Source organism: Akebia trifoliata, chromosome 3 (genome assembly GCF_017979445.1).
Source record: "Akebia trifoliata isolate Shusen 1 chromosome 3, ASM1797944v1, whole genome shotgun sequence".
Classification (NCBI taxonomy): domain Eukaryota; kingdom Viridiplantae; phylum Streptophyta; class Magnoliopsida; order Ranunculales; family Lardizabalaceae; genus Akebia; species Akebia trifoliata.
This window is the reverse complement of record NC_141377.1, coordinates 56,632,312-56,646,189: the sequence shown is the minus strand read 5'-3', so window position 1 is coordinate 56,646,189 and position 13,878 is coordinate 56,632,312. Positions and strand designations below refer to the sequence as shown.

Sequence of the window (13,878 nt, the reverse complement as noted above, 5' to 3'; positions counted from 1 at the left end):
TTCTCTCTGAAAAGATCATATTATACTTCTTATGCTAAAAATCATGATTTGAGCATTGGAGAGGTGGTGTTGCACACACACCCAAGAGTACAGAAAGGCAAAAATTCTTTTATCAGTGAGAATTATGAGGTAGTGTAAATTTTTGCATCTACAATATTCATTCTAATTCTTATCAGATTCTCTTTGGTTTGATGTGGTTTTTATTAGAGTGATCCCTTATTGATCATAAGATTCAATCTAGGTCCAATCCATTGACAACCCTATTCTTTTAGATTGTTCTTTTCTCTTTTAGAATCTTCAATTTATATATTCCTTTTAAATAAGATTAGAATCAATCTAATAGTCAAAACTATATCAATTCAAATAGGACTTTAACATTAAGTAATAAAATCGGACAAAATTATTTTATTGGGAGGTTAGAGATAATCAATTTTCAATATGCTTGCATATAAAAGATAAAATAGGGACTCCCTTTGCTACTATACATAAGGTGGTATCCATATGTAACCTGCAGCACAAACATGATCAATCAATCTATTCAATTAGTGGGCCATATGTGTAGCTTTTCCAAATATAAAGTTGCACGTGTGCCATCAGAAGGAGTTCGATTACAATGGTGGGTCCAAGCCATTGCATGTGTGTCATCATAGGAAGGATAATAAAATGGTGGGCCCAACTCCTTGCATGTGTGTCATCATAAGGAGCCATAGCTACCAAATAACTATTCAAATTTAAATTTTAAACTGAGGCAGCTAATAGCTTTTCCATCACAATTGATGTGACCCAATTTATGGTATGGTTTGACAAATGATAGTAAATTATTGAGAAATCGGAGCAAAAAAGTCTTCCACCTTATCAACTTTGACTTTTCTAAATTTAAATCATGTTTGAGGCAGAACATCACACATATTATGAAGATGGAAGGAAGAACACAAGTCCTTTTCAAGGATCAGCAAATATAGGCTTCCTAAGTTTTCTAGATACTATTACATCCAAGAAGATTTAGACATCATTTCAATAAGAGAAAAGTAAGGAAAAAACGTTGGATTGGTTTGAATATGGGCGAGGAAAATTAATAACACCAAGTCAACATGAAAACTTTTTTTTTTTTTTAAGTTCAATAAAAAAAAGGAGAAATGAAGGGAAGGGAAGGGAAGAGAAGAGAAGAGAAATTCAATTTCTCTTCATCATGTTTAGGTTGATAGAGAGAATTTGAAATAATTTTTAAATTTTAAAATACCTTAAAATAGATATAAGGGCAGAATTAACATTATAAAATATTTTAAAATGATTTCTCTCCTTTTCTCCTCCTCTCTATTTTTAGAGAGAAAGAAAATTTATCTTTCTTTTTTTTTTTTTCCTCCTATCTTCTCTTCTTTCAATTTAATAATCCAAACAGGAGACATGGATAAAAATTCATTTATTTTCTCTTCTCCCAATCCAAATACAGCATTAAAAACAATGAAGCTCGAAAATGACATGGGTGAAAATAATAAAAAGAAAAAATTATGACTCTTAAAAGAGTTTGAACCGTCATCCATAAAAAAACTAATTATGTTAAATTAAGAAACTTGAGTTTTTCCTCTTATCTTACATGTGATGGTGAGCCTTTCAAATGTCATTCAAATTTAAAAGAAAAAAAAAATCTTGAAAATAGATATGAACAAACGTGGCTTGATAAAATAAAATGCCAAATGTAATGAATCAAGATTATTGATGAGCCTCTAGATGGGATAAATTATATACATATGGGTTATAAATCAAGATTTATTTTTGGGCTAGTTACCTACTCGTGTCATGAAATCATCTTATTTACAGGGACAACAACCTTCCAAACTATTTACAATGTCCCAAAAAATAAATGATTTTAGTAAATAAGTTGTTTTTTTAAACAGCTAAAGAGAGGACGAGAATTTAAGGTAAGGGTATTTAGATATTTTAGTATAAAAGGTGTAGTATTTAAAAATAAATAAATATTTACCAAAGCAGTAAAAATAATGATTTGATAAATACTTTTGTTGTTAGCTACTCGGCCGCCATTTGGAAACTTGGGTAATTTCCACGTGATGGATTATTATTGAGATTTCAGACATGCAAGTTTGCAATGGCGAGGTATACGGGTGTCAATGGTTTCTAAGGTATTTAGAATCGGAATCACTATATTTTTTATGATTCCGATTCGATTATAAAATAAGTGGATCTGGAATCGGAACCTTAAAAAAATATGGGTACCCATCGGTTTCAATTATGAAGAATAAAAAAAAAAAACTATTTTGAAATTATTGTAAAAGAAAATTCTTTCATAAAATTAACATATAATTTTTTAAATATCTACTTAATTACAAATTTATTCTATGTATCGATATGAGTTAATGATTTTTTTTTCAAAAATTTAAATTTAAAATTTCTACAATTAATTAACGTTTAGAATAGATGACATACATTAAGCTCCAATACATAATTTATATGAAAAATTAAAAAAAAAATTATGTAAAATGTATTAATTTTAAAATGTCAAAAATCTTAAGTCATGTATAATATGAAAAAGAAATCGGTTTCATCATCGGATAGATCTTAGCGGTTCCGATTCTTATTGGTTCAGTTCCATTCTAGATCTACTCTAATTGATTCCAATAAAAAAAAATCGGAATCGGATTCGATTCCGGGTAAATGGGTATCATTGACGCCGCTGCTGAGGCAGGTGAGAGTGGTAGTTTACCTAATAGAAAGCCTTTTTAACTGCCACATGGCACACAGTGGTTGGGTACGTACAGTAAACTGTAGTGAAACAAACTAATTCACCACCCAAAAAAAATATTGTATAAGTCAGCACAGATTATTCTATGTAGGGTGTAAGAGTACGGAGAACCACCCGAGGGAACGACCAAAACGCGTATATCATATAGTCTAGGAAGGGCCTGTTTGGAAATAAAGAATAGACCCTAAGTCTTAACTATGTATGGGAAATGTTCAGCACCCTAAGTTTTACCACACACTTTAACAAACGTTTTTTGTCCTACATGGGTTAGAAGTGTTGGAATGGGCTGATTTTTGGTGAGGATGATCTCTATGATTATAAGATCATCCTCCCCAAAAATCAGCCCATTCCGAAATGTTTAGCCCCATGTTTACACGTTGAAAAATCGTGGACCGTCCATTTTTTGTAAATCAATTTTGATGGGGTTAGAAGTTTTGGAATGAGCTGATTTTTGGTGAGGATGATCTCCTCACCATAGAGATCATCCTCACCAAAAATCAGCTCATTCCGAAACTTCTAACCCATGTAAGACAAAACGCGTTTGTTAAAGTGTGTGGTAAAACTAAGGTGGCGAACGGGACCCACTATGTATATATATAGGGTCCCGTTCGGCACCCTAAGTTTTACCACACACTTTAACAAACGCGTTTTGTCTTACATGGGTTAGAAGTTTCGGAATGAGCTGATTTTTGGTGAGGATGATCTCTATGGTGAGGAGATCATCTTCACCAAAAATCAGCTCATTCCAAAACTTCTAACCCCATCAAAATTGATTTACAAAAAATGGACGGTCCACGATTTTTCAACGTGTAAACATGGGGCTAAACATTTCGGAATGGGCTGATTTTTGGGGAGGATGATCTTCTAATCATAGAGATCATCCTCACCAAAAATCAGCTCATTCCAAAACTTCTAACCCATGTAGGACAAAAAACGTTTGTTAAAGTGTGTGGTAAAACTTAGGGTGCTGAACATTTCCCATATATATATATATATATATATATATATATATATATATATATATATTTTCTATAGTACACAGTGACATGAGTGCATCCCATGCCGATGATTCCTCGTGAGTCAAATATTTAAAATAGGTTTATTTTTTCCTATATTATGATATTGAAAAAATAGAGTTTCTATTGCCACACCAACACGGCCTAAGATGTGGGTTAATTCTTTGGTGATTTTACATATGAACTAGGGTGGTGAGAGCAAAAGTTGGTGTGGCAATAGAATCTCTTTAAAATGCAAAGTCTTACTTTTATGTAGATCAGAAAATTTTAAAATATTAAATATTATTAATTTTTTTTTATAAAAGAAAAAAACCCACTTGACTTAACTCAAATTTCACAAATTTGAAGATTTTAGAATGAGTCATGATTTTTTTACACCCCCTCTAACATGCGCTCCCTAACAAGGGTGAGAATCATAGATTTTCTCGGGATGTACAATTATGCATACTCAAATATGTGCAATTATGTATCTTGAGGGAAAATCTATGATTCTAGCACATGCCACATCGGAGGGCATATGTTAAAGGGGCGATGGAAAATCATTATTTTTTTAGAATACGGGATCACCTGATAAAAGCCGTGTTAATGGGAATGGAACACAATTTGTAAGTGTTTGGATGCAATAACCTTCGTACAAATTAAATCCATCCAAAAATTTCTCGAACATCTTCAACTTAAATATTCCTTCTAATTGGGACTACAATCGACTTTTGTTGTACGTGTCTAGATCATCTTGGTTCATCTACGGGAGTGTTTTTTTTTGTGCCTTCCTTTCTAATTTTATCTCAAAAGTCCTCATCTCTATTGCACTTAATTTATTGACATAAGACATAATTATCGTAACCCTACCGTCTGATTAATCAGATTTTCTTGTAAATAATCTTCTATTAAATTTGTCTTTAATTAGTGGGACCTATCTTTTTCATTTTATGATCTAAGCTTCGTCCATCAGAGTGGGCCCTACTAAGGACATCAAATAGAGTCGTGCTACCGTGACCCAAAGATTGGATATCACATCATACACCCTGATGTGAAAGTGGATAGGCACCACTAGATACTTTTATATTTTTCATCTCGAGAAAAATCACCTATGACTCCCATACACTTTCACGAATGGGTGTGGTATGTGAGGTCCGAACTTGAGGTCCCCTCCGCATTATTCCATCAAATATGCTAAAATAACCATTAAATAGAGAGGGCCCACATATGTACACTGATTATACCCCGGTTCACAAGGAAGCTAGTACTTCTTTGATACTCGTGACATCTGACAAGGTCAACCATGGTTGGCCACATCTCTTGTCCAGTCCACATTTCCAGTACGTACATATCCATAAATGAAGATAAGAAAATATACAAGTGTAATGGTTTTTTTGAAATTTTTGAATAGGCCCAAGCCCAAAATCCAGTCACAAACTCAAATTCAGGCCTGTTTACACCCCAAGAAAGACTGTCCAACCAGCATTATAAGTTTGTAAGAATTTCACCCTTACTAAGGGTCCTTTGGCTCACCATGCTTCAGGGTTGTAGAGGACATAATTCTATGAAATTTGGAAAAAAATTTCCAAAAAATTGTTATTTTTCACTGTTGAATTTCAATTTGAAGTTTGGGAATTTAATAACCGTCCATTTTCAAAACCTTGGATCACATTAAAACTTTTTATTTATTTATTTTGGATAAGTTTTTTCGATGGAACTTTAGAAGGCTGTGGTGGTGGATTGGTGATATGGTGATCCATTTGAGCAAAACTACCCTAAGTAAGGCTTAAAATCTTTACTAAGGAAATATGATGTTGCAGCAACAAATGGGTCATGATATGGAGCGGATTTAACCTGACAATTCATCAGATCCATACCCGTACCTAACAATAGATCCTTGATCTAAGGTCAGACCAAGACCTGATTAATCCTTGAAGTAAATTCCACTATAAAACAAGAAGTACAGATTTTAAAGGTCTAACCCACCATGGATTTGGTTTAGATTCGGTTCCAAATTTTATTGATCAGGTCTTCATCTGGCCTTTAGATCGGGCCAGATCCTTATTATATAGCATGTAAGATAATGCCACTCTTTTAATAACAAAAGGTTAAAGATGTCGATCTGGACAAAATGGGATTTGAATCATTCCAACCTTTCCACACGTTAGTACCATTATGATCCATTTGGACATGTAAATACATACATTTAAAAAAAAAGAGTATTAAGAAATTTTATTAACAAGAAAAAAAATAAAAGATTTTGGAACATTCAACATCTTATCGTTGCAAACTGATTTGGAAGAAGTTACCGATTAGCTCCATATTTAGGATTTTAGAACTCAAGAGGCTATTTGAAATGGTGGTGCAGGAGACTCAAAACTGGCCTGCCCGTATGTCTCTGTCAAGACGATCAGCATTAAGTGTTCCGGGGAGTTCTCTAAAATCTTCGTTGAAGATCGAATATGCACTGTATAATACAAGAAGAATAAGAGGCCTTCAGATCATTCATATATACAAAGAGAGAAGAAGAAAAAAACTGTAGAAGGTAAGATATGGACAGTAGAGTATTTGGTGATGGAGTAGAATTGCTGTCCTTTATTAAATCAAAGGCATATGAACCAAAATGATATTTCAATGACCATATGGACTATAGGGTACAGAACAATACACATACCTGACATCACCATGTTGCCGCTGTCCAAGATTTAGGAGAATAATAGCGAACCCAGTCCCAAGTATCTGTATGAAATATCAAAAGTCACAAACAATGAGTAACAGACCTTAAGACACTTTTCTACAAGTGAATGGGCAATACTGATTAAGTCCCTCATGTATTATTATGTACTACAAAACACAGTCAATGTTGTATCATAATTTTTTTATAAAAGAGGACAAGTCGTCCTCTAGGAAGGACAAACAAGGAAAAGAGAAACAACAAAAGCCAACAACCAAAAAAGAACAAAAACAACATGGAACACCCCACACCCAAATAAAATCATACTCTACTAATAAGCTCCCATCTAAACAAAAAATCCTCAAATCAATAACCCTAAATTCTTGAAACTGCTTACACCAGTAAAAAACCAGACCCACAATGCTAAAAAAGATCTCCGTAGAGTGCTCATTCCCTTCGAAGATAAACCCATTCCTTTCTTTCCACAAACCCCAACAGATAGCCGAGGGAATGACGTTCCAAAGAGTCTTCTCATTGCCAACAAAGTCTGTGAACCTCCAACAATCAAGTATGCTACGGACCGAACAAGGAGCACACCAAGATAGATTAAACAAACAAACAAAGAAAGACCAAACATGATGAGCCACCCTACAATGGAAAAGAAGATGGTTGACCGACTCACCATTAGATTTGCAGAGAACACAAAACTCCGCAATGACCACACCCCTCGTTTTGAGATGATTGATCATAAGAATCGTATCCAAGCCCACTAGCCATAAGAACAAAACAAATTTTGAAGGGATAATCGGAGACCAGACTGAAGCAACGAGGAAGGGAATCTCCTCAACTATGTCAAGAAGGGAGTAGAAAGATTTCACACTAAAGAGCCTGTTAGAGTTGCTTACCTAGGTCCAAATATCCTCCTGTTGACTATATTTCTATAAAAATAATTATAAATATTTTTATGAAATTAGGAAGATTATAGAAGATGTCTAGTCATAAATTCATATTTTATTTAGATACTAAATATGAAAATTCTAAAAAAATAATTATTTAAACTAAAATATGCAAAATCCCAGTTGACTTAGCAAGATTTTCAGAATATTGTCTGCGTCATATTGTTTATCTCTTGAGATATGTGAATTCTGAGAAGCCATGTAAATCTGGCTCATTGGTGCGGGCAAGTCATCTCATCTCAAACGAGATTTAAACCACGCTTCAAGAAGATGGTAAACTAAAGCAGTTACAACATAAACTGGTATTATGTTCATAATGCAGAAAATCAAGAGAAATTCGTTGACTCACATATAAAGGTCCTAGGTCCCATCTGTATGCAACAGGTGCCAATGCAAACCATAAAATGATAACAGCCCAAGCCTTTAGACTGAGAGAGAAAATCGCCATCAACAGGATATCTATCAATATTGATCAAAAGAAAATTGTTATCTGATCTGCAAAAGAAAAAATTATAACAAAACAACTACAGTTCAAGTGAATGCTTACGAGGTAACTTCAATTTTTCATGAAGGAAAGAGAAAAGCCTCCTCTTCCACTGACTTGTCAATTGTGGAATCTGAAACTGGACAACTCACAAACATTTAAAAAGTGAATATATAAATCCTAGATAAACAATCTTTTCCCTTAAATTCACTATTGTCAAAATCAAATTGGATTGTAAAATCGTGAGTGAGTGGATTGGATTCCCATCGTTGGATTGAAAATGATTTCCCTCATGATTGAAGAGAAATTTATCATGTTAGATGCATTAAAAATGAATGTGAGGGTGTCTTGATTAGAGATGAGAATTAAGATGAGGGGTTAAATCTATAAATTATTTAGTCCACATTGGAGGCTTAGGATTAGGAGAAGACACATGGGAGATCAGGCATGACAAACATTTTTGTAAACCTAGGGGAGATTAAACATCATAAATATTTGCATAGAATTAGGGTATCAAAAGTGAAAGTAGTTCCAAAAAAGATGAAGACACGTATGACTTTAGGACTAGATGAAATTTCCTATAGAAGTAAAGAAAAAACATGAAAAAATTGGATTTTCCTACCTAAAGTTTTTAATAATATGTTAAAAGACTAAGGAGATGTCAGATAAATGGAGAAAAAAGTATCGTACATGTCTATATATATGTACAAAGCTGCACCAAGTGTAAAGGCATCAAACTTTTGTGTTACACAATGAAATTATGGAAAAGGTAATGCCATAAAAATTAAGAAAAACAAAGATATTGGATAAGCAATTTGGTTTTTGCCATGGAGGTCAGCCATCAAGTTAATATTCTTACTTAGGAAAATGACGGGGAAGTTTAGAAAAATAAAGAAAGATCTTTGCATTGTTTTATGCCATGGACAAGTAGGTATTGGGAAAGAATAAATCTTAACTGAACATATATTGACATGATTAAGGATATGTACGAGAGCATTGTCACTGAAGTGAGAATAAAATGGTATCGAGCCAAACGAAGTCCCAATTAAAAATTGGCTTACATCAATGATTGGCTTTTTGTCATATTTATTTGCTCTACTTATAAGCGAAATAATTACTCATGTTCAAGAGCAAGTCCCTTGGTGTGTGTAATTTGCAGATAACATGGTATTAGTTGATGAGATTAGAGGGAAGGGGGGAATCAACACAAAAGTAAAACTTTGAAGAGTTTCTTTGGAGTAGAAGGACAGAGCACTGTTCCATTAAGGACATAAGAAAAGTTCAAGTAAAATTTGATTCATGCACTTGATTGAGTTCCTTTTCTATATGATTTGATTTCAATCCTATAATTTGAATCATAAAACCTAGGATTTAACAACATTACTTCAATCGATCAAAATGGCATTTTAATCATTGCAAGGCAATACTGAGTCTATCCTTACCAATTCCTTGTCATCGTCTTCTTCATCAAAGACATCCCGAATATGTTTAGCTGGTGGCTTTGGTTTCACAGCTACTATAAGGGAATCTGGAAAATACAACAAGAATGCTTACAAATCGAAGGCCAAACATTAGACACAACCAGACCAGGACTTCTTTTTTAAAGAATCTGGAATGAATTTTACATTATCTGATTCCCAATTTCTAAAATTTGCATTCCTTCTTCAAAAGATGAACAAAACACAAATATGAAGTATCTACAGAAACTACAATGCATGCTACCCAGATACAACACTAATATGGTACAGTGCATTACCATGTTGTAGAATATGCTCTACAAATAATAAAATTGAAATATTTAAGCCATCAACAATATATGCTCTCGTAAGTTTCACTCCTCTGACCTTTAAAAAGCATCAAAACCATGGTGGATGAGATGCATGCCACATGAGATTTTTCACTTTTAAACAAGGAGTTGGGCATTTTTTTTAAAAAAAACACCCCATGGTGAAACTCGATGTGTAAGCCTCAAACATCTTTCAAAACACTTTTAATCAAGATTATCCTTCTCAAAGGATCTTCACTGAAAGTAACGCATATCGAAAGTATGCTCTTAATCACGTAACAAAGATCAGTAATTGATATTTATTGGAGCTACACAATGATAACCAAAACAAGAATGACCCCACAAAAGGAAAATACTGATATACAAGGCTGGAACAATTAAATAAATTTTGGAATGAAAGGTACAAGTACCTCCATCCCTGAGTGTAAGGTCCACATCATCTCCATTTTTTCTATCTTGCAATATTTGTCCTCGCAAAATAAGCTTCAACTGTTCAATTGGCAAATGGCCATCCTTGGCAATCAAACCTCTCAACTCAAGAACCTGATTATGGCATAAACAAACATAGTGCATTATAAGGTTTTGCAATGGCCAATCATCTAACAGTCATACTCTATTCAAAGAAGGTAGTGAATAAATTATGCACAACATTTGCTTCTTTCTTTTCTCCATTTTTTTTGCTGTTAGTAAGTTGAACTACAGTCATTGCACTTATTTTATGTGACTAAAAGAAATTTAGTGAACACAATGTAAAGGAAGACTGATTTTTATTTTATTTTTTATTAAGTAATTATAAATGCACAAAGCTTTTCTAAAAGCTTCCTCTTTACCAAGAGCATCTGCTTGCCCATCTGAGCTGTTAAGGGTTTGTCTACTCCAAATGTTCAAGTTTGCTGCTATGTCCCTCATGTGATCAAGAATGTAGGCAACCCTCGAAGAAACTAAGGTGAATCATGTAGCCCAAGATAACAACACATTTGAATAGTCACCTCCTACTTTAAGAGGATGACATATATTGAAAATAAAGCCAAATCATTAAAAAAGCTAGCAAAACCACAAATGAAGCACCTTTGGGACAACCACCGAAATTCATAGTAAGTTTTGGGATTTCCAAGTAGGCGACCGCCAAAATTGAGCTTAATTTTTCCTTCAAACTAAACACAAACCCAATGAGAGGCTTTAAGTATCATGCAGATAAAAAACTCTGGTCGAAACCACAAACAAAGCAGCATCTTTCGGGCAACCTTCCCCCAAAGCGGCACAGTAGTGGTATGGCGCAAAGAGCTCATTGTGCGCTTATTGACTCCATTTCCAGTGGAATTGAAGAAGAAAATTTGTAAGCTGCTATCTATGTCTGTGATATATTGTTTCTCAAGATCAAGTTGCTGATATCATGACTAAGGGTATTTTGTTTGAGATCAATTCAAATCATTCTGTTATGCACTGCCCTGTTCCCTCGTGCTTTTACTCTCTTCCTTCTCCTTTCTTGCTAACCCTCCCGCTCTAGCTTTGCTAGGTAGGTGGTACTGGAAACAAAGCTTCTTGCCTTCATGGTCAGGTGATTCTTACCCTATTCCGCCTCATCAACTCCTTCGTCCCCTTCTTTCCAACAAACCCAGCTACTCTCAATTACATTGACCCTTTAATTAGTGAGAAATGGATGGATACCTTTCTCGCCGACTTCCCTCCCTACAACCCAGCGTTATGCGAGGATTGCTGTCCACTGACGCATGAGATCTCTAGAACAGACCCATTTGAACTCCTTGAGGATAAAATCCCAGATAATGATCTTTAATCCTATCTCTAGTTAGCACTTCATAGAAGATATTCCGAACAAAATTAATGAGGAAGTAGCTGAACCATCCACGTTCCTGCAGACTAGTTCTAACTGTGAATCCCTTGATCCAGAACACTATAGGTAGCTACAAGGATTAGAGTTCCTTTACACCATCCACAATGTGCCAACATTTTTCCAAAATGTGATTCATTTAGACAACTAAATTAACTGCAGGTATGTGTGTACATATATTGATAACTACAAATTTTATTAAGAAAGAGAAAAAGGGAGGTCAGCTGACCTGCCAAATACAAAACCCTCTCACCTTAGACATCAAATCCCACCTAAACATGAAATCTTAGAAGAAAACCTCCTCAAACCCCTTAAAGAACTTACACCCCCCCAAAAAAGCCTAGGATGTTGTAATCACTTCCGGAAGTTTGTGATAATGGCATAGTCATCAAATTCAGTAACTTTACGAAGTTTGTGATTAAATCAAGAAAAATGAAAAGGTTGCATTTTTTTTATAGTAACCTGGGGTATGTCGGCCTGGATAAAATTTCAGCATTCCCATACCATGCACTTTGGCCTCCAATGTAAGCGGGATAGCCTGGCTTCAACCCGACTGATGGGTGAGCCTTGGAGGAGTTATGTACAACATGAGTTGAGCCTGGGTTAGAATAAGTAAACCCAACCTTAGATCGGGTTGAGAGCTAGAGCAACCCAGCTCAACCCGAACTCGAGGCTATATAATAATATATAAATATTTTATATTTATTTATTTTTTAAAGTGTTCTTTTAGTTATTTCTTGTTATGTATATTTACTGTGAGAAAAAAATCTTTCTTTAGCATCACCTATCTTTCTATTTGTTGCCTATGAGACGATTGCTATACTACATTAGGTTTGTACAATGAGCCCAACCCACCCAAAACTACCTAGTTTGGGCTAACCTGAGCTCAACCCAAGTTTAGAAGCTCGGGCTAAGCTTGGGTTAATAAGCTTAGGCTTGATGCTCGGTTTGCGTTGAGCTCAGGCTAAGGACTCTGCCACTTGTTGAGCCTGGTCTACCCTCCAACCCGGCCAGGTTGCAACCCTAGATGCACTAGAAGGAAGTGATGACATAGATAAGATGATGGTGACTATTTTACCAATGAAGTGTCAGAGAATGAGGATGACATTGAATCTGATGATTGTTGATCAGACATGAATATTGTTATTTTTTATATTTTGAACAATATAAACCTTGAATGTGTTGTGGAGCTGTAGTTTCTTTTTGTGGATGTAGGGATGATTTTAATATGGGATTTGATGATATAATATGAGAATGCAACTTAATAGGAACAATTACGTAGCCCTAAACTTAGCTCGACCTTTTCTGTTTTTTCTCGATAGTCTCTCAAGTTTTTCAAACTTGCCGAATTCCCTGTCGCCGCCTACATATTCCAGGACCCTCGGTGACTATCAATAAGGGAAAAGGCTTATACAAGACACCATAAAAAAAAAAAAAAAAAAATACACCCTTTAAAGAGTTTTGGCAAGAAGAAAATGGGCATTTTGGAACTGAGGATAACATAATGCGCTGAGTTCTCCATCCCATCAAACATACATTAAGACATTAATTTCAAAATAAAGAAAAAGGAGCAATTTTTATTATCTAATGCAATAGCGGAGTAATCCCAGATTCTTTTTTTTTTTTTCTTAATTTTTCTCACAAATAAAGCTGTCTCAGAAAAGATAAATAAAATCATAAACTTTGTGAAACTCAATTACGAGTTAAAATCGATGTGGCCTTAAGAAAGTAAGCAAATAATTAAAATTATAGAAAAAAATAAAAAACTCTTACTTTGATTGAAGAGGGAACTTTGAGGCGAGAGGGACGACCAGGTCCTATGGTTTTCAGACTTATCTCCACTTCCCCTTCTTCTTCTTTCTTGTTAGGTTTAGAGCCCATTTGATTTTGTCACCTCTTCAACTTGATTTTAAAAATAAATCTAAAGCAAAACAAACTTTTTCTTTGCCTAAAATCAGATCTTAGTAAATCTCTCTGTCTCTCTCTCTCTCTCTGCTGTTGTTCTTCTCTTTTCTTCTATTTTTCTTCGAAAAGAAGGCAGGAGAAGAGAGGAGACGGAGAAAGTGTATAATTGGGATTGGTTACGGTGTTGGACCAAGCCCAAATCCCAAATCCGTTTCTTGTGAACTTGACCGTAACGCAAAGTATACCTGATCACGAAGGAACACTGATAGAAACCCTACTCAACTCGAAAAAGCTCAAGCGGATTCCTACGAATTTGACCCAATTGCTAGATAATTACCCGACTCAGATCCGATTCTGGTTATGGCTGCAGCTCGATCGGGTTAGAAATCAACCCGAATCCAACCTAACATCGGACGTGAAATGCTCAACTCGAACCCAAGCCAAGTCGGATTGTTCCCGTTCTTTAATTTG

General features: G+C 34.8%; 1 protein-coding gene across 1 annotated transcript; it reads right to left on the bottom strand.

The window, feature by feature from the left end:
- Positions 1–5,829: 5,829 nt before the first annotated feature.
- LOC147408231 (ubiquitin family protein) lies at positions 5,830–13,602 on the bottom strand. Its single transcript, XM_086437142.1, has 7 exons — positions 13,276–13,602; positions 10,064–10,196; positions 9,310–9,395; positions 7,931–8,006; positions 7,733–7,842; positions 6,428–6,492; positions 5,830–6,220 (listed from the first exon to the last, which is right to left on the bottom strand). The coding sequence occupies exons 1-7, from the start codon at positions 13,381–13,383 to the stop codon at positions 6,127–6,129; spliced, it is 672 nt and encodes a 223-aa protein (XP_086293268.1). The 5' UTR covers positions 13,384–13,602; the 3' UTR covers positions 5,830–6,126.
- Positions 13,603–13,878: the final 276 nt, after the last annotated feature.

Bases quoted from the DNA above. Each gene is read 5' to 3' on its own strand.
- LOC147408231 (XM_086437142.1), bottom strand. From the start codon at position 13,383: ATGGGCTCTAAACCTAACAAGAAAGAAGAAGAAGGGGAAGTGGAGATA. The intron at 6,493-7,732 runs GTGAGTCAACGA...TATTTCATACAG, and splicing joins GGGACCTAGGACCTTTATAT to ATACTTGGGACTGGGTTCGC. The intron at 6,221-6,427 runs GTATGTGTATTG...TGTATTATACAG, and splicing joins CGGCAACATGGTGATGTCAG to TGCATATTCGATCTTCAACG.